Genomic DNA, 23,775 nt, shown 5'->3' with positions numbered 1-23,775 from the left:
TGTAAACAGTGTTGTTGCACCCACAACCTGGATCAGGGTGTGAATGTTTAGAATGGCGGCCCGCTGCCGACCATGAATGAAACTCACTGTAGCTCCTCGCTCTGTTTAAATTTGATTATGTATTTGATTTGTTTTGTCTCTTCCATCATCAGGCCCCGCCCCCTCCATGGATACACCCTCCTCCTCCATCAGTCCTGCCCCTCCAGGCTCCACCCCTTCCTCTGCTCACTTGTACCCGGATCCAACGCCACTCCCCCCTCCCCCGCTGCTGCACCTGCCATATGAAGCTCCGCCCCCTGCCACCTACCTGTCCTCCGCTCCTCCCCCTCCTCTTCCTCACTCAGCTCATCCTCACTCTGCCCACCTGACCCATCACTCCTCCTACCACGCCTGCCTCCCTCCCTCCGCCCACTGGGGGCAGTTACAGACTGGAGGCCACACCACGCGAGTCTACTGCCCCGCTCCAGGCCCCGCCCATGTGGTGGGTTACATCACAGCCCCGCCCCCCCACCACGCGGCCCCACACTTCATCCCCCCCACCATCTAACACGCCTCACCTCATTAGCTTGTGGCTAACAGTTCCCTTTGTGTTCAATGAGCAGTGCTAACAATGCTAACAGTTCCCAGCTGTCACAACGTCAAATTTTTGTGTTTGTTGAAGTCGTTCACAGCCAGCCAATCAGAGAGAAGGGGCGTGGTCAGTCCCCATTTATTGATGAGGGGATATATTTGTGTTGACGTTATGTTCAAACTGGTAGTTTGTTTTTGTTCCTGGGTAAATAAAGATTGTCTTTCACCAGCAGACCAGAGGATGGTGGTGATGATGATGATGATGATGGTGGTGGTGATGGTGGTGGTGGTCACATGACCTTCAGTCTGATTTCATGTTTTCTGGTTAAACTGGGGTCTGGACTGAACAATGACTCTTCAGGTAAGAGCAAACGTGTGTGTGTGTGTGTGTGTGTGTGTGTGTGTGTTTGATTTTGGGTTGAACTGTCTCTTTAAGAGTGTCTCTGTGTCTGTAGCGATGACATCAGCAGTCAATGATGACATCAGTAGTCGTGCACCAATATCACCGTGGAAACCAGAAACAACACAGCAACACAAAACCTGGGCCCTATGTCAGAGAGCAGGATCAGTGAAACTCTGAGTTTTCCGTTTCACAAAGCCAGCTCAGTGTAACCCTGAGTCAGTTACTATGGCAACATACTCCATGAAGCTAACCTGCTGAGTCACAGGTTTGCTTCATGTCAGCCTGAGGCTGAGCGTGTAGCAGGAAGTAGAAACATGGCGTGTCCTTTAGTGAATGAAGTGGTGGAGGTTGAGGCCCAGTGTATTCAGAGGCTGTTGTGTAAGGAGAAGGTGATTAGAGCCTGTTTGGATGTCTCCCTGGAGGAGTGTCTATATGAAAGATACTGTTTGACCTCACACTCTGTCATTTATCTAACAATCTGTTCCACCCACATATATCACATATTACACATCCTGGATTTACATTATCATCACAGCACATTTTATGCATTGTCCTTTGATTCTTTTCTTTATAACATCAGAGACACTGAACACATCAGAGAGACAGCGGTTTGTCGGCCCGTAAGAAAAGTGTCTCTGGCTCTGAAAAGACTTTGGACCCTTGTTGTGGTTTTCCCTGGACATAAATCACAATCCATTATTGAAGTAATTACCACGGAGCATCGGTGGCTCAGTGGATGGAGCGGACGCCCCGTGATCAGACGCAGTGGTCGCGGGTTCAAACCCAGCCTGCAGCCTTTGTGTTTGATGTTGAGTTTGTGCCCAGTGTGTTTGGGCTCCATCACATTACAGCTGAATAAATTATATTCAAATATATGAACACTGTTAAGATGGAAACATGTTTCTGTGTGTTAGACACATGACCTCATCACATGACATCACATCACTTCACATATGAACACGCTCTGCAGGCTGTTCCCATCACACCTCACTCTGTTCAGCTGATGGAGCACATTGATTTTTCATGTCTTCAAATCTCTGATTCAGTTTTGGATGAAATCAGTGGCTCTGCTTTTAACTCCACTTCCTGTCTCTGGGAATCACGTTATCTGCACTCTACTGATGATGTCTGTTGGTGCTCACTGTGAACGCACCTCTCTCAGGCTGAACAGACTCAGAGCTGATTGAACTGATTCTGATCAGCTGCTCTGTTTCTCAACTCAGGCTCAGTCAGCTCAGAGATCAGGATCAGAGTTTGCTGAGCCTGCTTTCTGAAATAGGGCCCTGAAGTACAGAGGCTGTAACAAATGTCACCACAGTCACATGACTTAATGTCACCACAGTCACATGACTTAACATCACCACGGTCACATGACTTACCGTCACCACGGTCACATGATTTAATGTCACCACAGTCACATGACTTAATGTCACCACAGTCACATGACTTAACATCACCACGGTCACATGATTTAATGTCACCACAGTCACATGACTTAATGTCACCAGTCACATGACTTAATGTCACCACGGTCACATGACTTAATGTCACCAGTCACATGACTTAATGTCACCACGGTCACATGACTTAATGTCACCACAGTCACATGACTTAATGTCACCACAGTCACATGACTTAACATCACCACGGTCACATGACTTAATGTCACCAGTCACATGACTTAATGTCACCACAGTCACATGACTTAATGTCACCAGTCACATGACTTAACGTCACCACAGTCACCTGACTTAATGTCACCAGTCACATGACTTAATGTCACCACAGTCACATGACTTAATGTCACCACAGTCACATGACTTAATGTCACCACAGTCACATGACTTAACATCACCACAGTCACATGACTTAACATCACCACGGTCACATGATTTAATGTCACCACAGTCACATGACTTAATGTCACCACAGTCACATGACTTAATGTCACCAGTCACATGACTTAATGTCACCACGGTCACATGACTTAATGTCACCACAGTCACATGACTTAATGTCACCAGTCACATGACTTAATGTCACCACAGTCACATGACTTAATGTCACCAGTCACATGACTTAATGTCACCACGGTCACATGACTTAATGTCACCACAGTCACATGACTTAATGTCACCACAGTCACATGACTTAACATCACCACGGTCACATGACTTACCGTCACCACGGTCACATGATTTAATGTCACCAGTCACATGACTTAATGTCACCACAGTCACATGACTTAATGTCACCACAGTCACATGATTTAATGTCACCAGTCACATGACTTAACGTCACCACAGTCACATGACTTAATGTCACCGCAGTCACATGACTTAATGTCACCACAGTCACATGACTTAATGTCACTGCAGTCACATGATTTAATGTCACCAGTCACATGACTTAATGTCACCACGGTCACATGACTTAATGTCACCACAGTCACATGACTTAATGTCACTGCAGTCACATGATTTAATGTCACCAGTCACATGACTTAATGTCACCACAGTCACATGACTTAACGTCACCACAGTCACGACTTAATGTCACCAGTCACATGACTTAATGTCACCACGGTCACATGACTTAACGTCACCAGTCACATGACTTAACGTCACCACAGTCACATGACTTAACGTCACCACGGTCACTTGACTTAATGTCACCACAGTCACATGACTTAATGTCACCGCGGTCACATGATTTAATGTCACCAGTCACATGACTTAATGTCACCACGGTCACATGACTTAATGTCACCACAGTCACATGACTTAACGTCACCACAGTCACGACTTAATGTCACCAGTCACATGACTTAATGTCACCACGGTCACATGACTTAACGTCACCAGTGACATGACTTAACGTCACCACAGTCACATGACTTAACGTCACCACGGTCACATGACTTAACGTCACCGGTCACATGACTTAACGTCACCACAGTCACATGACTTAATGTCACCACAGTCACATGACTTACTGTCACCACAGTCACATGACTTAATGTCACCACAGTCACATGACTTAATGTCACCACGGTCACATGACTTAATGTCACCACAGTCACATGACTTAACGTCACCACAGTCACGACTTAATGTCACCAGTCACATGACTTAACGTCACCACAGTCACATGACTTACCGTCACCGCGGTCACATGATTTAATGTCACCAGTCACATGACTTAATGTCACCACGGTCACATGACTTAATGTCACCACAGTCACATGACTTAATGTCACCACAGTCACATGACTTAACGTCACCACAGTCACGACTTAATGTCACCAGTCACATGACTTAACGTCACCACGGTCACATGACTTAATGTCACCACGGTCACATGACTTAACGTCACCACAGTCACATGACTTAATGTCACCACAGTCACATGACTTAATGTCACCGCGGTCACATGATTTAATGTCACCAGTCACATGACTTAATGTCACCACGGTCACATGACTTAATGTCACCACAGTCACATGACTTAATGTCACCACAGTCACATGACTTAATGTCACCACAGTCACATGACTTAACGTCACCACAGTCACGACTTAATGTCACCAGTCACATGACTTAACGTCACCACGGTCACATGACTTAATGTCACCACAGTCACATGACTTAACGTCACCAGTCACATGACTAAACGTCACCACAGTCACATGACTTAACGTCACCACGGTCACATGACTTAACGTCACCACGGTCACATGACTTAACGTCACCAGTCACATGACTTAACGTCGGCAGTCACCTGACTTAATGTCACCACAGTCACATGACTTAACGTCACCAGTCACATGACTAAACGTCACCACAGTCACATGACTTAACGTCACCACGGTCACATGACTTAACGTCACCACGGTCACATGACTTAACGTCACCAGTCACATGACTTAACGTCGGCAGTCACCTGACTTAATGTCACCACAGTCACATGACTTAACGTCACCACGGTCACATGACTTAACGTCACCACAGTCCCATGACTTAACGTCACCAGTCACATGACTTAATGTCGCCAGTCACATGACTTAATGTCACCACAGTCACATGACTTAACGTCACCAGTCACATGACTTAATGTCACCACAGTCACATGACTTAATGTCACCGCAGTCACATGACTTAATGTCACTGCGGTCACATGATTTAATGTCACCAGTCACATGACTTAATGTCACCACGGTCACATGACTTAATGTCACCACAGTCACGACTTAATGTCACCAGTCACATGACTTAACGTCACCACGGTCACATGACTTAATGTCACCACAGTCACATGACTTAACGTCACCAGTCACATGACTTAATGTCACCACAGTCACATGACTAATGTCACCACGGTCACATGACTTAATGTCACCACGGTCACATGACTTAACGTCACCACAGTCACATGACTTAATGTCACCAGTCACATGACTTAATGTCACCACAGTCACATGACTTAACGTCACCAGTCACATGACTTAATGTCGCCAGTCACATGACTTAACGTCACCACAGTCACATGACTTAACGTCACCAGTCACATGACTTAATGTCGCCAGTCACATGACTTAATGTCACCACAGTCACATGACTTAACGTCACCAGTCACATGACTTAATGTCACCACAGTCACATGACTTAACGTCACCAGTCACATGACTTAATGTCACCACAGTCACATGACTTAACGTCACCACAGTCACATGACTTAACGTCACCAGTCACATGACTTAATGTCGCCAGTCACATGACTTAATGTCACCACAGTCACATGACTTAATGTCACCAGTCACATGACTTAATGTCGCCAGTCACATGACTTAATGTCACCACAGTCACATGACTTAATGTCGCCAGTCACATGACTTAATGTCACCACAGTCACATGACTTAACGTCACCACAGTCACATGACTTAATGTCACCAGTCACATGACTTAACGTCACCAGTCACATGACTTAATGTCGCCAGTCACATGACTTAATGTCACCACAGTCACATGACTTAATGTCACCAGTCACATGACTTAATGTCACCACAGTCACATGACTTAACGTCACCACGGTCACATGACTTAACGTCACCACAGTCACATGACTTAATGTCACCAGTCACATGACTTAATGTCACCACAGTCACATGACTTAACGTCACCACGGTGAGTCAGTCAGTTCAACCATCCGAGTTTTCAATGGTCTGGGTAACACGGGGTTAATGCTGCAGGGTATTAACTCCGTGTTACCCAGACCATTAAAAACATTTAAACTGTGCTTTTGACTTGAAAAAAAAAGATTCAGTAAATCCATGATGGTATATTTGAATATTTACGTGTCATTAGAATAAATAAACCTTTGACTGTTTCAGTGTCTTGGGGTCAAACCACACACTGACAGCACGACAAAGACAAAAACGTCCAGACTTCACCGCACTCGCAGACTTGTGGACTTTGTGTGCGCATTCTTAGGAAGTCTGGAAGCACTGAGGGCCCCAAATCCACAATTCATCCAGGCCACAGGGGCCCAAAGTGCACTGTCTGCATACTTCACTGATTTAATTACCCAGAATTCATTGCCATAGTGACTACAACATGACGCCCATGTTACTGTGGAATATTAAGACTTTACTTGAGTCATGTCGGTCAGAAATAACATTCAACATGGTGAGATACAGGTGACAGAGTGTGTTACTGCAGCCTGATGATGAGGGGACACGATACGACAGTAGTTACCCTGATTGTAACAGTCGCTTGAAGGTTTCCATGGCAACAAATAAACAGTCTTGACGGCTGTCGATCAACGGCTGGCAGTCTCTGCACTGAGAGCTGACGTGATGACAAAGAACAGTACGTATGACTGAGGTCCGCTGGTCCACACGGAGGACGTTTGGATTGACTTCAAGCCGAGGGAACAGGAAGTGCTAACATGCTAACTTCTTCCTGCAGCACAGGAACATCAGCGTCTGATGAATCCTCCAATAAGACGTCTGCTGCAGAGCTCTGTGTGATCTGTGAGTGAGTGTCATCACGGTAACAGCTCAGCTGGGATGTCCACGGTCCAGAGGTCCCGACCCCCCCTGACACTCAGAGGCTCCTTCAGCCAGCGAGGGTTGGACAGGTGAGTCAGGTGTTTCTCCTGAAGACCAGTCAGAACAGCCGAGCGCTCCATGCACTGTAGCTCCTCCCCCTGCAGGGAGGCGGGGCACAGCCATGTCCCTCCCACATCCACCAATCCTGAAAGAGGTTTACACATGTGATGCCTTCAGGTGCATCTCGTAGACTATGAGGATTATCAGACTGACATCATTTCCCACCTGCTACCACGCCGCGGCCGAACCTCTCTCCGGACTCCAGGAGTGTTTGGATCTGAACCCGGTTCATTCCCAGCGCTCCGCTCAGCACCGCCCTCCACTCCTCCCCCTCCCAGTCCCGCTGGGCGATGTGGACCCCCAGGGTTTGGTTCTCCAGCGGGGCAAGCAGGGGCCTCCAGCGGCTCTCCACCGTCTTCACTCCGTCCAGAACCAGACCAGCGTACGGCTGCCGGAACGACAGACACCACACCTGCACCGACATGTCTCAGGAGAAAGTCCTGCTCACCTGCATCCAGAAACATGTCACATCATTAATCAGACATTTCTCATGATATTATTTCAGCTGACGGGGTGATTAATCAAACTCAACCAAAACCCCAACACACACACACGTCCTGCATGAACACAAACGTGTCAGTTTCATTTATTAACACATGATCTGTCGAAGTTTATTTGATCAGCTAACACTAATCATCTCACTCCTTCATTTACTTTTTGTATTAAAAGCATGACTAGACTAACTGATGTTATCTGCCTAGCGCCGATCGGGAGACAAGTTGTTTCTGACACTTGATTTGTTCAACAGCTCAAATATATTTATGTGTTTTTACAGGAAACAGTAATGTGCCTGATTTGTTAACGGAGTTTGGTGCGCGGCGGTCTCCGCCCGGGCGGGACGCGTCCTCTGCGGACACTGTCTGTCAGTGTTTGCAGATACATCAAAATGTAACGACGCTAAAAATCAGTCAGACTCACGACATGCTCCAGGCTCCGCTCGGTTCTTCTTCTTCTTCTTCTTCTTCTTCTTCTTCTTCTTCTTCTTCTTCGTGCAGCTCGGCGGCTCTGCTGCCCTCCACAGGTGAGGGGGGGGGGGGGGTTACCTGGATATCATGGTGATAGTGACGTTCTACTGCTGTGGAAGAACAGAACTGTTAAAGAGGAAAACTTTATTTAACCTAAACTGCTGTGACAGGATGATCAGCTGATGGCCAACGGCTTGGACCCACTGTCCCTGAGAGACGTCTCAGACAATCAGACATTTGTGCCTCAGTCAGATACAAACAACCGTCAGGACCGTCCTCAAACGTACATTCTTTCATGGTTATATAGGAGACAGAACGCGCTCTGTTAGCATTGTTAGCTGCCGGCTCAGTGACCTCCATGTTGAGAGCTGTGCGCACACAATCACAGAGTGCAGGTACAGAGGTGTCGCACCTTTTAATCATCAAAGGTAGAAACAGCGCTGACCTGATGTTTGTGTTAAAGGGACAGACGACAGGACGGATCACGGACAGGACAGGAGGGACATCTTGACACGTTCTATGTGCAACCCACTGTGGGAGATTTAAGAAGAGGCTAGCAGTTAGTGGCTAACTCAAAAAAGAAGAACAGCAGCTGTTAGCAGATAGCGGCTAACTCAAAGAAGAAGAACAGTAGCAGTTAGCAGCTAACTCAAAGAAGAAGAGCAGCAGCAGTTAGCAGCTAACTCAAAGAAGAACAGCAGCAGCTGTTAGCAGCTAACTCAAAGAAGAACAGCAGCTGTTAGCAGTTAGCAGCTAACTCAAAGAAGAAGAACAGTAGCAGTTAGCAGCTAACCCAAAGAAGAAGAGGAGCAGCAGCAGTTAGCAGCTAACTCAAAGAAGAACAGCAGCAGCTGTTAGCAGCTAACTCAAAGAAGAACAGCAGCTGTTAGCAGTTAGCAGCTAACTCAAAGAAGAGCAGCAGCTGTTAGCAGCTAACTCGAAGAAGAGCAGCAGCTGTTAACAGTTAGCAGCTAACTCGAAGAAGAACAGCAGCTGTTAGCAGTTAGCAGCTAACTCAATGAAGAAGAGCAGCAGCTGTTAGCAGTTAGCAGCTAACTCAAAGAAGAAGAGCAGCAGCAGCTGTTAGCAGCTAACTCAAAGAAGAACAGCAGCTGTTAGCAGTTAGCAGCTAACTCAAAGAAGAACAGCAGCTGTTAGCAGTTAGCAGCTAACTCAATGAAGAAGAGCAGCAGCTGTTAGCAGTTAGCAGCTAACTCAAAGAAGAAGAGCAGCAGCTGTTAGCAGCTAACTCAAAGAAGAACAGCAGCTGTTAGCAGTTAGCAGCTAACTCAATGAAGAAGAGCAGCAGCTGTTAGCAGTTAGCAGCTAACTCAATGAAGAAGAGCAGCAGCTGTCAGTAAGTTTCTCTTCAGTTTTATAAGTCGTCACGTTTTCCACCAACATGCAGAATCACAGCACGGATCAATAAATCAATATATCAGTACAACCAATCACAGAAGCTACAGGACAGGAAGTGGTTTACATCATCAGCCGCAGCCAACATCACACAAATGGACTGCAGTTTTTACTTCACTAGATGATGTCATCGTTTTACTGCTTCCTGTTAACACAGATGATGTCACAACTTCACACGCCACATGCTGCACAACGACGACACATGATGTCACACAAAGAGAATCATGGGACACCAGACGGCGCTGACTGAGGAGGAAGTAATCATTAGAACGCAAAGCAGCATGTGATTGACAGAGCATCTCACCGATGTTCATGGTTACCATAGCAACTAATGAGTCAGAGGCTGGAATCAGCGAAGAAGAAACACGTCCAAAGAAAATATTTACACTTGAACAAACCGCTGCCGTCAGATGATCCACTAAAATCTGAAAAGTCAGAGGACTGAAAACAAAATAAGAAAATCTCTAAACATGAAGATCAGAAGTTTGACAGAGAAACAGCTGATCTGAGCACAAATAAAAAACTTTTTATCCATGAAGAAGAAAAACAACCAGGAACAGAAGAAGTGATGATGTCAGTGACATGTGGGAGGAGTCACATCAAACTATAATCCATCAGATCTCTGCTGTGTCACCTGTCACTGTTAACTCCTCCCACCTGATTAAAAACACGCCTGAGGTGATGTCAACTATTTTTTATCTACGTGTTTGTTAGTTTTCCTCGTTATTGGACATAAACTGATCATAGCTCCTGTTGGCTCCGTGATATCTGACACAGAGTGGTCTCCTCTGGTCTGAATCAGGGACTCATGTTGTTCCAAAGTTGTATAATTGCCTAGAGTTGGTTGGTGTTCTCACGGCAGCATTTACAAGAGGACCAGATCAAATGCCTTGTGTGAGAAAGCTGCTCTTGATTGGTCAGAATTTCCATGTGGGAAAAATCCAGGAAGTAAAGCAAACGTTGAAGAAGAGTACACTTGCAAGATAAATGTGACACTTTCTAATGTCACAATGGAGGGACATCTACGCAGGTTGATTTTAGCGCTGCTCATCGTGGACTATACTGCTGTCATTGTTCATTTTAGTCAAAGCATACAGTTTGAAAACGAGGCAAACGCGGCTCCAACTAGAAAACAATGTTTTGATGCATTGGATGTGCTGAATGTGCATGTTAAGGCAGTACAGGAGGAGGTGCACATTAATAATCCTCCAGGACTGTAACATGCTCATGTTTAACCCAAACAATGTGTCATGTGACTGCAGTTGCTTCACATCCAGGTCGCAACACCTTCTCACCACAAACCAACCGCACCAGAGTTCCTTTGGAACCAGACATATTTTCATGTGGTTTGGCCTCTTGTTTACACGCAAAGGGACCTGAAGTCAACAGGTCAAAGGTTTTCAGATGTCATTTCACCCTGTTGACACCATGGACGTGGAGATATTAATCATGGCAGTGCACCGAGATGTCTTCCGGCGGAGCTGCACCGCTCCGCACAGCGAACGTAGCTGGTGGGTGTTGACGGACGGCTGAGCACGTCAATAACGATAACGATAACCAGCGCTGCCATTCCGCAACGGACGCGCATCCAATGGAAATCCGTTGTTTAAAGCAACATTTAGGAGTAGCTCCACTTCACTGTCAGTCCACACAAACGAACCTCTCGCCATGTTTACTGTTTTGAAAGGAACAGGAAGTCGCGCGTCTTATTCATTGTTGTTGTTGTTGTTGTCGATTCTGAGGATTCTGATTGGCTTGCATGGCTTCATCCTTCTCTCTACACTGCCGCCCATAGGTTTGGCATAGTTATGATGGCACTCGACGGCGTATTTATCCGGGTTCATGTAAATGACAACATTTTTGAAAACGATGTTGTATGCACGATGTTATTACTGAAAACAGGGGGGATATTCGTTTCTCTAAATACCCGGCTATGTGTAAACGTGGTCTCAGTCTGGTTGGTTTAGTGTGTGTACACCTGCACAAATGAACTGAACTGAGGGGACAAACCAACCTCAGTTTGACTGAACCGAACCAAACAGGACAGGTGTGAACACAACCTGCCGTTACATCTGATCCCTGAAGAGATGGAGCAGTCGTCACTGATCACACTGTGATTAGAACAACATCACTTCATTAATGGTTCTAATCATTGATCTGTCAGTTTGATAAATATCTGAAACCCAGGAGTGAGGGTGTGCCGTCATGTCTCACAGTCTGCCTCGGTCATTTACCTTTGTACTAACGTTAGCTAGCTGCACCAGGCGGTAACATCTGTCATCACTCACCAACACCACAGCTGTCTGTCTTGTTTCTTCACCTTCATCAGGATTATTGATTATTGATTACTGATGTTTAAGGGTCAAATTAATGTAGGTTGCCTGCTGGCTATCGTTAACTAAACAAAGTGCAGATGCTAACTTAGTTCATGAACAAACAAAGTAAAAGTATCAGTAAGTGATGAAGGTCCTAGTGCCACCCCCTGACAATAATAGTAAACATGTAACGTTAGCACTCCTGAATGTTATTAAATATCATTACCAGTTTAAAGTTGGTTAGTTATTGATAACCTAACACATGTAGCCACTAACCCAGGTAGCATTTAGCTATCTAGAGACACAATCCGTTTGGACTCCTGTAACGAGGTAAACAAACAAACACGTCTAGATAAAATCTGAATCTGGTGGGAGGATTTTTCAGTCAAAGGTGAAACAACAAAGATACGATGGGTTATAGTTTGATTTGACCCCCGATAATACCTACGGCCCATTCTCATTCTGAAGTCATCAAATACCGGCGCTTTGTCAGTGAGTTAAGCCTCAGACACCGACACCAAAAGCAACCTGTCGCAGTGGTGTGATAAGCCACAGGATGGCGTCAGTTTGAAACACTGCCAGTGATGACATGATATAAGGAGCTGAACGGTCGCTATAGAGCAGGCGGGAGGGGAAGTGGACGGGTCCAACAAACACTGGACTTTGGCTTGGGAGCTGGTCACTTCCTGTATGAACGTAGAGCCAAAGTATGTTTTTTCCGAAACCATGTGTTTTTGTTGATGTCCACGGCGTTGGTTTCAGCGTCCCGCAACGTCAACAGCAGACACAGGAAGACACCTAGAACGTGATACATAGAGGTGACAGTCCTATGACAAAGCGGCGATGTGTGACGAGTTGAATGTTGGGACTAAAGTCTGGCTCAAATGCTAAATTCAAATGTCGTCAGTGACGTCATGACTTTTCCTTCCTTTACAGTTTCCTTGAAAACAACCAGGAAACAGAGTTTAATCATCTCAACAGATTTACAGCTGCCTAACGCCTTGTTAATGTCTTGTCGTTAGCGTCTTGTCATTAGTGTCCTCCTTAGCACTGACAGCCTGCTGCTCAGAGTTCATCGATTCTTCATCTGAGTCCGTTTCAAGGTTCCTTATCAAATATTTCCAGTGCAGCTGTTCGGAGGTGACGTCTGTGTTGGCATTAGCGGCCCCTGCAGGCTGCAGAGGTCTGTTCCCTCAGTCTGAGCAGTTTGTCCTGCAGGTGGAGTTAACAGGAAGATGATGGAGTCATTAACATCTACGGGGTTCATCCTCTGAGGAGCAGGAAGCAGATCAGGAAATTTCAGAACTTTTTGTCAAAGAATAATTTTGACATCTGCTGTCCGCCAGCTGAGGTAACTGTACGTAATATTTCTCTGCATCCACATTCAGGCTCCACCTCCAGCTTGTTGAACATAATATATACATTAACTGCTGATGAGAACAATAAACTAATAATATTCACTGATTCTGACAATTAAGGAACATTTTCAACTAGTGTCTGCATCGTCAAAATTTTCTCCAGACTTTGTTTTTATGTTGTTTACTTCCTGTGACAGTTTGAGGTTGTGACTGATCTGGGCTCTGTTTTTATGACGTTCTCCTCTCCTCAGTCGGACCACTCCTGGTCCTCGGGTTCAGACTCCTCCTCTGATTCGCTGTACTCTACGGCAATGCGTCGCGACAGGATGGTGGCGACATCATTTCCTGTGGGCTCTCGTTTCTTTGCTTCCTCCTGCTCACGCTGCTCCTGAACCTTCCTCAACTGGATCCCTGCAGACCAGAAGGAACCAGAACCTCAATGACATGTTAGACCACAGCACAGTAAAGGGCCGATCACACCTACAGTTGGTGCTAGAAACGCGGACGCTTCAAAGACGCTTGAAATGCCTGAAAATGGACCCAAGATGGAGCGATGGTGCTACTGCCGCCTGACGCCCAAACGTTGAGATTATTTCAACTTTCAGCGTCTACAAACGTGCGTCTAAAAAGATGCCAGAAAGATGCTTGTCATAAAAAAATGCTTGAAAACCAGTCAGATGCGCCGCATCACAGGGAATCTTACTGGCGTCTTGTTTCTAGCACTCCATGTAGGTGTGATCGCCCCCTAACTCTGGTTCTATGAGTTCTAGATGACCTACAGAGACAGGATGTAACTCTGGTTCTATGAGTTCTAGATGACCTACAGAGACAGGATGTAACTCTGGTTCTTTGAGTTCTAGATGACCTACAGAGACAGGATGTAACTCTGGTTCTATGAGTTCTAGATGACCTACAGAGACAGGATGTAACTCTGGTTCTATGAGTTCTAGATGACCTACAGAGACAGGATGTAACTCTGGTTCTATGAGTTCTAGATGACCTACAGAGACAGGATGTAACTCTGGTTCTATGAGTTCTAGATGACCTACAGAGACAGGATGTAACTCTGGTTCTTTGAGTTCTAGATGACCTACAGAGACAGGATGTAACTCTGGTTCTATGAGTTCTAGATGACCTACAGAGACAGGATGTAACTCTGGTTCTATGAGTTCTAGATGACCTACAGAGACAGGATGTAGCTCTGGTTCTATGAGTTCTAGATGACCTACAGAGACAGGATGTAGCTCTGGTTCTATGAGTTCTAGATTACCTACAGAGACAGGATGTAACTCTGGTTCTTTGAGTTCTAGATGACCTACAGAGACAGGATGTAACTCTGGTTCTATGAGTTCTAGATGACCTACAGAGACAGGATGTAACTCTGGTTCTATGAGTTCTAGATGACCTACAGAGACCGGATGTAGCTCTGGTTCTATGAGTTCTAGATGACCTACAGAGACAGGATGTAACTCTGGTTCTATGAGTTCTAGATTACCTACAGAGACAGGATGTAACTCTGGTTCTATGAGTTCTAGATTACCTACAGAGACAGGATGTAACTCTGGTTCTTTGAGTTCTAGATTACCTACAGAGACAGGATGTAGCTCTGGTTCTATGAGTTCTAGATGACCTACAGAGACAGGATGTAGCTCTGGTTCTATGAGTTCTAGATGACCTACAGAGACAGGATGTAACTCTGGTTCTATGAGTTCTAGATGACCTACAGAGACAGGATGTAACTCTGGTTCTTTGAGTTCTAGATTACCTACAGAGACAGGATGTAACTCTGGTTCTTTGAGTTCTAGATGACCTACAGAGACAGGATGTAACTCTGGTTCTATGAGTTCTAGATGACCTACAGAGACAGGATGTAACTCTGGTTCTATGAGTTCTAGATGACCTACAGAGACAGGATGTAACTCTGGTTCTATGAGTTCTAGATGACCTACAGAGACAGGATGTAACTCTGGTTCTATGAGTTCTAGATGACCTACAGAGACAGGATGTAACTCTGGTTCTATGAGTTCTAGATGACCTACAGAGACAGGATGTAACTCTGGTTCTATGAGTTCTAGATGACCTACAGAGACAGGATGTAACTCTGGTTCTATGAGTTCTAGATGACCTACAGAGACAGGATGTAGCTCTGGTTCTATGAGTTCTAGATGACCTACAGAGACAGGATGTAACTCTGGTTCTTTGAGTTCTAGATGACCTACAGAGACAGGATGTAACTCTGGTTCTATGAGTTCTAGATGACCTACAGAGACAGGATGTAACTCTGGTTCTATGAGTTCTAGATGACCTACAGAGACCGGATGTAGCTCTGGTTCTATGAGTTCTAGATGACCTACAGAGACAGGATGTAACTCTGGTTCTATGAGTTCTAGATGACCTACAGAGACAGGATGTAGCTAAGGATGTTTACAGTATAACAGCTGACCTCGGCGTATCGCAGCCAGCAGGTCACTACGGGCGTCGTTCATCGGAAAGTTTGGTCCACCCGGCGGCTTCCTGCCATCTGTTGCCGGTGGCACTGGAGGTGCATTGGCCGAGGGTGGGGCCTGGCCTCCGGGCCGTGAGGGGGAGGGGGCATAGTTGGCTGGGGGGGGTGGGGGAGGGGAGGGGCTGTAGGGCCGAGAGAGGACAGCAGCGCCACCTGGAGGCACAGACATGAAGGGACTCCAGCTGCTGCACACCAAACACACACTGCAGAAAGTAACAACAAAGGAGTTAATACAACAACATGTCTGTTACCTTGGTTACCAGGAGCAGCTGCTGGATGCAGCGGTGTTGCCATGGCAGCAGTGTTGTTGGGGAATGCCATCTGTCCAGCTGATGGCATGAGAGGGGGGGGTGGTGGGGGGGCCGGAGGGATCTGATGGTCACTGAAGAGAGACCAAGGTCAAAGGTCAATCATGAGTCACGTGATGAAACCGTTAACACTCTGTGTGTGTGTGTGTGTGTGTGTGTGTGTGTGTGTGTATGTGAGTGTGTGTGTGTGTGTGTGTGTGTACTTGGCCTCCTTGGCAGTATTAGGCCGTGCTCCATTCTGATTGGCTGAGCCGGCGAGTGGTGGCTGGTGGTGGTGATGATGCGGCTGGTTGCGGCCCAGTGAGTGCTGGCGCGCGGTTGCTGTGGTGACTGCAGAGGATGCAGAGGCAGGTCGAAGGGCGCGGTCCAGCGACTGAGTCTGACCACTTCCACCTGTGGCCACTGTGACATGATCCTTCCCATCATGCCCCTGGGCGTCATGGTGGTGAGCAGCGGAGAGGAAAGACGTGTCGTCTGACATCCCTGACCTGGAGGAGGGAGGATGGCGGTTAACGAGGTGTGACGGTTCAGTTCAGGTCATCAGGGTCATCCTGCTGAGGACCGACGGAACATTTCGTCAACTGTTTTTATTACAGAACATTCCAAACACTGTACAAACACTGAATACACACGCTCCCATAATGCAACAGGTCTTCTTCTATGTGAGTGAAAACAGAAATTATTGTTTGGTCCTTGAACACATCATGTGTGACAAACGGCGATCATGATTAGTGCTGACTGCTGATCAGAGGTCAGAGAACACTGTGGAGGAGGTCTCTGGACAGACTGTTTGAAATGTGAGCTTGATGCTCGAAGGAGCTGAAATGACCAATAAAAACCATTTTGACCCATTGGACTTTTTCCCTGACCTGTCAGAATAAGTGAGACTAAAACCAGGAGGTGACGCTTCCATCAGCTGCTCCGCCGTCCTTCAGACATGTTTCTGTCAGAAACATACAAACAAGTTTATCTATGAGATGGTTAATGATAAGCGACGCATCACAGAGTGGCCGCACTTTTCAAAGGGCCATTTTGACGTGGTCACACTTTAATGTGCAGGAGGTTATGGTCGACTGGCAACAGGAAGCATATTAGAGCCCTTGAAGTGATTGTGTCTGACAGGCAGTGAATTCTTCCTGATACGGGAGAGTAACTAATGGGAGATCAGATGACCTCACCGTGAGTTTTGACCTGCTCCCGCTGACTGCAGACATCGACGGCACCTGAGCACAAGGGGGAGCTACTGAGCCATAGTCTGAGTAAGAATGACCTGTGTCGTGTCGCGTTTGCTGTGTAGATGTGGGACAGTTAAACAGAGGCGGCGTTAAAACCCTGTAAAATAAGTCCTGTGTTAGAGTCCCTGTCCTTGGTCTGGGATGGACATGTCTCTCAGATTAGAGGACGGATGACTGCAGGGCGTTAAAATTGTAAAGGAAACTGGTGTCCTCGGCAGACGGATTGGAGCCACAAACTGAAGGGAGGAGCCCGGTTAAAATCCTGCTTTAATATTTGGGATGTCTGGTCAGAAGTGTCATCACAGCCCACATGGATTCTAACATTCCCAACACAGGGATGTTTCTCCAGGAGGCCGTGATTTTAGCCACCTTAGCGCCTTGGAAACAGCTGATCGTCTCCTGATGTGCCTCACAATTGAGTCACTGATGACCAGGGGGTTGGGGGGAGCTGCTGGTGAGCAGATGGAGGAGGATGGTCAGAGGAGCGAGGACCAGGGCCCACCGGAGCCAAAATGAAGTTAATCTTCAGCAGGAAGTAGAGCCCCTTGGAGCCGGAGTGTAAATTGGCTTTGATTGCAGGGCGTGGGCTGAGGGGGCAGCCCAGGAGAGTTTGCTGGGTAAGCTGGGGGGATGTGGAGCTGCTGGACCCATGTGGCATCATGGGTGGTGGAGGAGACTGTGGACTCTTAGTCAATGGAGGGAAATCGTGTTCATCAAGGATATCGTACCAATTCTCCAGCTGGATGCTGCAGGCTGAGGGACTGCAAATAGGAAGTCCACCCTTCCTTTTGTGTTCGCCGACCACAGTCCAGGACTCCGGAGTGGAGTTGACTGGAGCTTTGGGTTTAGCTCCAAGCCTGACCCAGGGTTCCTCAGAGCCGACGGCTGGAGCAGGAACAGGAGCAGCAGCGGCTGAGGCAGCAACACCAGAGTGGAGAAGAGTGGAGTCCAACCCTCTACTATCGATGGCGATGGTTTGTGCCAGGCCGAACATGATGGTGTCTGAAGATTGTTTTTATTAAATAACGATCCCATTGTGACTAAAAGCACACATCCAGTGAAACGTAGAGTCAAAACACTGAGGATCTAAAGTTACAGCAGAGCTCTGTGTGACACAGCGACAGACACCTGACACCATTTATCAATCAATCAATCAGTTGTATTTATAAAGCCCAATATCACAAATCACAATTTGCCTCACAGGGCTTTACAGCATACGACATCCCTCTGTCCTTATGACCCTCACAGCTGATCAGGAAAAACTCCCCAAAAAACCCTTTAACGGGGAAAAGGGAAAAAAAATTAATTGATCAAATCTGAACTTAGATCGGTGATATTATCAAAATCACTTTATTCTGCGTTTCATTTGAAATCTGTCCTGAATTAAAACATTTATCAGTAAAAAAAAATGTATTTATTTTTTCCCCGTTAAAGGGTTTTTTGGGGAGTTTTTCCTGATCAGCTGTGAGGGTCATAAGGACAGAGGGATGTCGTATGCTGTAAAGCCCTGTGAGGCAAATTGTGATTTGTGATATTGGGCTTTATAAATAAAATTGATTGATTGATTGATTGAAATATAAATATTACTCAGGAAGCTGTTAAAGCCACTTCACCTGTCAGGTGACATTGAACCGTCTGAGGTGTGGTAAGGTGATGGTGTCACTCGAGCGTCTGGACGGAGCTCCTTGTCGTACGCCATCAGGTTCCACTCCTGCCGCCTGTTCCGAGCTTTCCGAACCTTCACAGGAAGAACGACAAGTTTGTTAACGATGAATTCTGAATGACAGAAACTCGAGAACGATGACACTCACCTTCTTCACCTCCCGTCCTGAAGACTCCTCCACATGCTTCTGCTCCTACACACAAAAACACGCTGTTTCAGACAGGAAGTGATGTAAGGAAACACTCAGAGAGACAGAGACAGAGACAGCGACAGACAGAGACAGACAGAGACTAGGGCTGTCCTGAATACCATTTTTTAACATTGGGACCTTTGGCAGAATTTATAACGAGTATTTGAATATTCGTTCGGGGGGGGGGCGGGGGGGGCGGTCGGACCTAATTGTATTGCGGAGTTTTGCACAGCGGCGACCGGATCCTGTTTAATTTGTTAAATCGGAACCGTTGAAACAAGTTGTAGGAAGCCTCTGCAAGTAACTGGTTGCTGGCAGACACTCTGTGCTGCAATGAAATGGTTAATCAGCAGTGCCGTGCACTGTAGAGCTGATGCACTGCTGGTTCTGCCGGCCTGAATAGAATATAATGTCTATAGCCTTACTGTTGTGTACAGCCTTTATAGACTGAGCTGAGTAGTGATGAGCGGGTCGACATGTAACCCGCGGGGAAATGGACCTGCGGGTCGGGCAGCAGTGATCATCTGTTAAATCATAAATATTATATTTTGACATTATGGGCTATTACTGTCATGGCATCTGAAGGTACTGATGCGTTGAGCAGGTGACAGTCCGCGGTCGTTTTCAAAACACAATTGTGTCACACACTCCAAAAGAAACTTGTTGAAACTTTAAACAATAATTTATTGTACAAAACGGGGGAAACAAACATTGACAACGGTTCCATAATTCATATTAAATTCAAAAGATAATGAAAAAACAGCTACAAGTGAGAGGGAATAGTGATTAAGTGGTAAAACTTGGCATTGATCCACAGCCTCAGACGGATGCACTCAAGCGTGCCGTGCGCACAAGCTCCGTTGGTAGGCTATACTATATTTTCACATTTTAAAAATGCAATTTAAAAGTTTTGATTTTTATCGATAACCTACATTTACCAACAACAAAAAGACTGCATTTAGCACCAAAAAAAATGTAAAAAAAAAAAAAAAAAAGTAGATAAAAAAACGAATATCGAATACCAAATTTTCATAACAAATACCTACCCATAGAAACGAATATTCGAATATCCGAATATTTGGGTACAGCCCTAACAGAGACACAGACAGACAGAGACACAGACAGACAGAGACACAGACAGACCTTCTGTCGTCTCTTCTCTTTGCGTTTATTCTCGGTGGCCTGCAGCATCTTTTCCCTCCAGAGGCTGAAGAAGTACGATGGGTCGGTGTAGAACTTCAGACCGTCCTTCTTATCGTCCCTGCACACACACACACACACACACACACACACACACACACACACACACATCCAAAGTTTTGATTGGTTCAGGTTGGATCAGCTGCAGCCAATAACACAGGAGGATATTAAAAACACTGACAAAAACAAAAGCTGTTTCTCAATATGTGTTCTTGTGGACTTGTGACACGTCATCAGTCACAGCCCAAGTGCTGTTCCAATTCAAAGTTCACATCTGGCCAAGTTCAGTCCAAATTCCCGGATGTGTTCTTGCCACACCCATTTCACCAGGGATGCATCGGAGCAGACTTGTGTGGACTTCAGACAGCCAGGTATCCCAGCATGCATTTTGCAACAATCATTGGAAAATGACAAGTGAGGGAAAGGCGCACAATTGTAAGCCATAATTAGCCATACAGATATGTTACTGTTGTTTTGTCACAGAACGTAGTGTTTTCATGCGTAGTTTAAACGTCAGACCCGTGGTCAATGTTTTAATATAGAGCCCAGCTGAATGTGAGGTCCGCTAGTTGACAGCGGTGTCAGCGCTCATAGATAATTAACGTGTGTATGAGCGCTCAGGCTGCCCCACCGAGAGCAGCCTCGTGGCTGATATCTCTGTAGTGGTTAAATATGACATGTAGTTCGTTTGGGGAATGTCTAATGGGCAACATTCAGTCTCACTATGTAAAATATATTCTTATATTATTAAATGTTGTAACATGTTATTGTTCTTTGTATTCTTTTGCTTATTTATGTGTTTTTACCATTCAATAATGATTTTAAGAATTTATTGTAATTTATTTATTGTATTTGAAGATTAATTGTATTTATTGTAGTATTTATTCTACAGCATTTTAAATATTGATTATCTGATATGAATTGTATACCTGATGTCTGAATAAACTTCTCCTCTGAACATCTGACCTGTTTGATCCATTTATATTGGTGAGGACAGACTAAATGACAAACTGCTGTCAGTGTAATCCAGTACAGTTCAACAGCACCACAGTCTACAACTCAACACTTCAATAAAATGTTAAACTGCTGTTGTTTGTTCTAGGTGCACCAAGTAAACTGTCACGTCTCCATAAAAATGTAGACAGAAAGCATAATGATGAAACAAATGCAGTGAGGGACAGTAACTAAGTATATTTACTCAAGTAGCTACTGTACTTAAGTACAAATCTGATGTACTTGTACTTTGGGTATTTCCATTTTGTGCTACTTTATACTGAGAGGGAAATACTGTGCATTCAGCTCAAGCTGCATTTATTTGATATCTATAATTACTGTTCAGATAGTTTGTTTTATATGTTGTTGTTTCATATTTACAAGTTGTTGTGTGTTGTTATAGATCAGACTAGTGCACCAGTGACAGCTGTTAAAATCAGTTGCCGAAGCCGACGTTGATCAATTAATACTCAATACATATTCATATATATGATGATCACAACACTTGAAATCGGGTCACTGTGCATCATGAGTACTTTGAACTCTTCATTTGAAGTAGTCCTACATTCTGCTGACAATACCCAGGTACTTTTACTCAAATCAGATTTGGTATGCAGCACTTTGACTTGTGACTGAGTTTTTGTTCTTTGTTGTGATATTCCTGGGTACTTTGTCCACAACTGGACAAACATATCGAACAGACATGCAAGCATCGCACGTCTCATCCTCATCCTCATCCTCCACTGTCTTTCTGGGATCTGCTTACTCAGCTGCAGCCTCCTCCTCAGCCTGCAGGTACAGCAGTCCTGCTGCAATAACTGCGCCAAGACGCCTTCTCCGATCCATGTCCGTTATTGATTTTTGATTTCGATCTCGCCAATGCTCACGATCACAATAACCACCAACTCTCCACAAACTTTCCCCCGCACTTGACTTGTGATTATAATCAGAAGCCAGCTGCGGGGAAAAGGTTTTAAAAGAAAAAGGTTTTATGAAAATATTTTGGCTATTTATATGTTTTTGTGTGTCAGTTAGCCTAAATATGTTGAAACGTTAAAAACATACAGGCCTACATATTAATTTCTTACAATGTCTATGCAAAGACGCAGGGCTGGGCTGTGTTTATATTGTTTTATTCTACATGCATGTATACAACACAGTACAACAGCCAAGGCGAGCGGAGGTGGTGACATCATCAAGTTCGCTGCAGAAATGACTGTACTCTCGTCATCCTGTTCTTGGGAAGTCTGGACTCTCGCGTGGACTTGCCAAGTCCGAACTTGCCAAGTCCACAAGTCCGAACTGCCAAACTTGAGTATTGAGAAACGGCTGAAGTCTGCTTCAACACGCAGACATCACTTCCTGTTGGTCTGAATGAGCTGAGCTGATAGGCTAGAGAGGTTTAGACCGACCTGTAAGGAGTCAGGACGTTGAGGGGCGGGGTTTAGACCGACCTGTAAGGAGTCAGGACGTTGAGGGGCGGGGTTTAGACCGACCTGTAAGGAGTCAGGATGTTGAGGGGCGGGGTTTAGACCGACCTGTAAGGAGTCAGGACGTTGAGGGGTGGGGTTTAGACCGACCTATAAGGAGTCAGGACGTTGAGGGGCGGGGTTTAGACCGACCTGTAAGGAGTCAGGATGTTGAGGGGCGGGGTTTAGACCGACCTGTAAGGAGTCAGGATGTTGAGGGGCGGTGGTTTGTCGCAGCGTTGGTACATTTCCAGAACAGGGTTGAGGATGGAGGTCCGTGACACCACCTGCTGGTCCTGGATGGTGCTGCTCCTGAAAGCCTTCCTCATGTTGATGTCCTGCAGAGACACTACGACATAAACAGGTGTGTTAGGACACTGCCGGTGAAGAGGGAATCAGCCTGGGGTCACTGTCTGACTGATGATGACGATGATGGTGATGGTGATGAAGATGATGACTAACCTTCCTCCACGGTGGAGTCCAGCTGTGTGACCTTGACAGCCAGCAGGTCCACACGCTCCTGCAGGCTGCTCATCCTCAGGTAGAAGCTGTTGGCCTCTGTGAACAGCTCACTGAAGATGTCCTCCGCATGACGACCTGCACGCAGTCAACAACACACCAAGCCCGTGTTACACTGCAGTGATGTCACACAGATGCCAGACAGACTGTAACCTGCCGCAGTTCACCTGTGACTCACCTGAGAGTCTGACCTCACCTCACCTGTTAGTGGACGTCCAATCAGAAGACAGAGACCATCAGAGAGTCAGAACGTCTTACAGTGAGGTCATCTCTTAAGTCTCCACAGAAAACAGTGAACACATTGACTGATCAGTTGATCGACTGACTGACTGACTGACTGACTGACTGACTGATCAGTTGATCGACTGACTGACTGACTGACTGACTGACTGACTGATCAGTTGATCGACTGACTGACTGACTGACTGACTGACTGACTGATCAATTGATCGACTGACTGACTGACTGACTGACTGACTGATCAATTGATCGACT

At 45.9% G+C, this 23,775-nt stretch overlaps 3 protein-coding genes across 3 annotated transcripts in view; 1 reads left to right on the top strand and 2 right to left on the bottom strand.

Annotated features, from left to right (window-relative positions):
• The window catches only part of alg13 (ALG13 UDP-N-acetylglucosaminyltransferase subunit), a 28,174-nt gene extending 24,716 nt beyond the window's left edge, over nucleotides 1-3,458 (top strand). The window contains exon 25 of the mRNA XM_049571707.1: nucleotides 153-3,458. Within this exon, the coding sequence (XP_049427664.1) occupies nucleotides 153-547 (395 nt within the window). The 3' untranslated portion in view covers nucleotides 548-3,458. The remainder of the gene's footprint in view (nucleotides 1-152) is intronic.
• Nucleotides 3,459-5,435: 1,977 nt separating this feature from the next.
• On the bottom strand, nucleotides 5,436-8,123 carry zgc:110222 (uncharacterized protein LOC550336 homolog). Its single transcript, XM_049571705.1, has 3 exons — nucleotides 8,062-8,123; nucleotides 7,309-7,591; nucleotides 5,436-7,228 (listed from the first exon to the last, which is right to left on the bottom strand). The coding sequence occupies exons 2-3, from the start codon at nucleotides 7,565-7,567 to the stop codon at nucleotides 7,020-7,022; spliced, it is 468 nt and encodes a 155-aa protein (XP_049427662.1). The 5' UTR covers nucleotides 7,568-7,591; nucleotides 8,062-8,123; the 3' UTR covers nucleotides 5,436-7,019.
• Nucleotides 8,124-9,476: 1,353 nt separating this feature from the next.
• LOC125885881 (wiskott-Aldrich syndrome protein family member 3-like) overlaps nucleotides 9,477-23,775 on the bottom strand; it is a 22,645-nt gene continuing 8,346 nt past the window's right edge. The window contains exons 3-11 of the mRNA XM_049571697.1: nucleotides 23,224-23,358; nucleotides 22,957-23,110; nucleotides 20,243-20,360; nucleotides 19,058-19,102; nucleotides 18,860-18,984; nucleotides 16,215-16,499; nucleotides 15,955-16,085; nucleotides 15,641-15,856; nucleotides 9,477-13,608 (exon numbers count right to left, since the gene is read on the bottom strand). Of these exons, the coding sequence (XP_049427654.1) occupies nucleotides 13,445-13,608; nucleotides 15,641-15,856; nucleotides 15,955-16,085; nucleotides 16,215-16,499; nucleotides 18,860-18,984; nucleotides 19,058-19,102; nucleotides 20,243-20,360; nucleotides 22,957-23,110; nucleotides 23,224-23,358 (1,373 nt within the window). The 3' untranslated portion in view covers nucleotides 9,477-13,444. The remainder of the gene's footprint in view (nucleotides 13,609-15,640; nucleotides 15,857-15,954; nucleotides 16,086-16,214; nucleotides 16,500-18,859; nucleotides 18,985-19,057; nucleotides 19,103-20,242; nucleotides 20,361-22,956; nucleotides 23,111-23,223; nucleotides 23,359-23,775) is intronic.

This window comes from Epinephelus fuscoguttatus, linkage group LG3 (genome assembly GCF_011397635.1).
Source record: "Epinephelus fuscoguttatus linkage group LG3, E.fuscoguttatus.final_Chr_v1".
Taxonomy (NCBI): domain Eukaryota; kingdom Metazoa; phylum Chordata; class Actinopteri; order Perciformes; family Serranidae; genus Epinephelus; species Epinephelus fuscoguttatus.
This window is presented reverse-complemented; position numbering and strand designations above follow the sequence as displayed.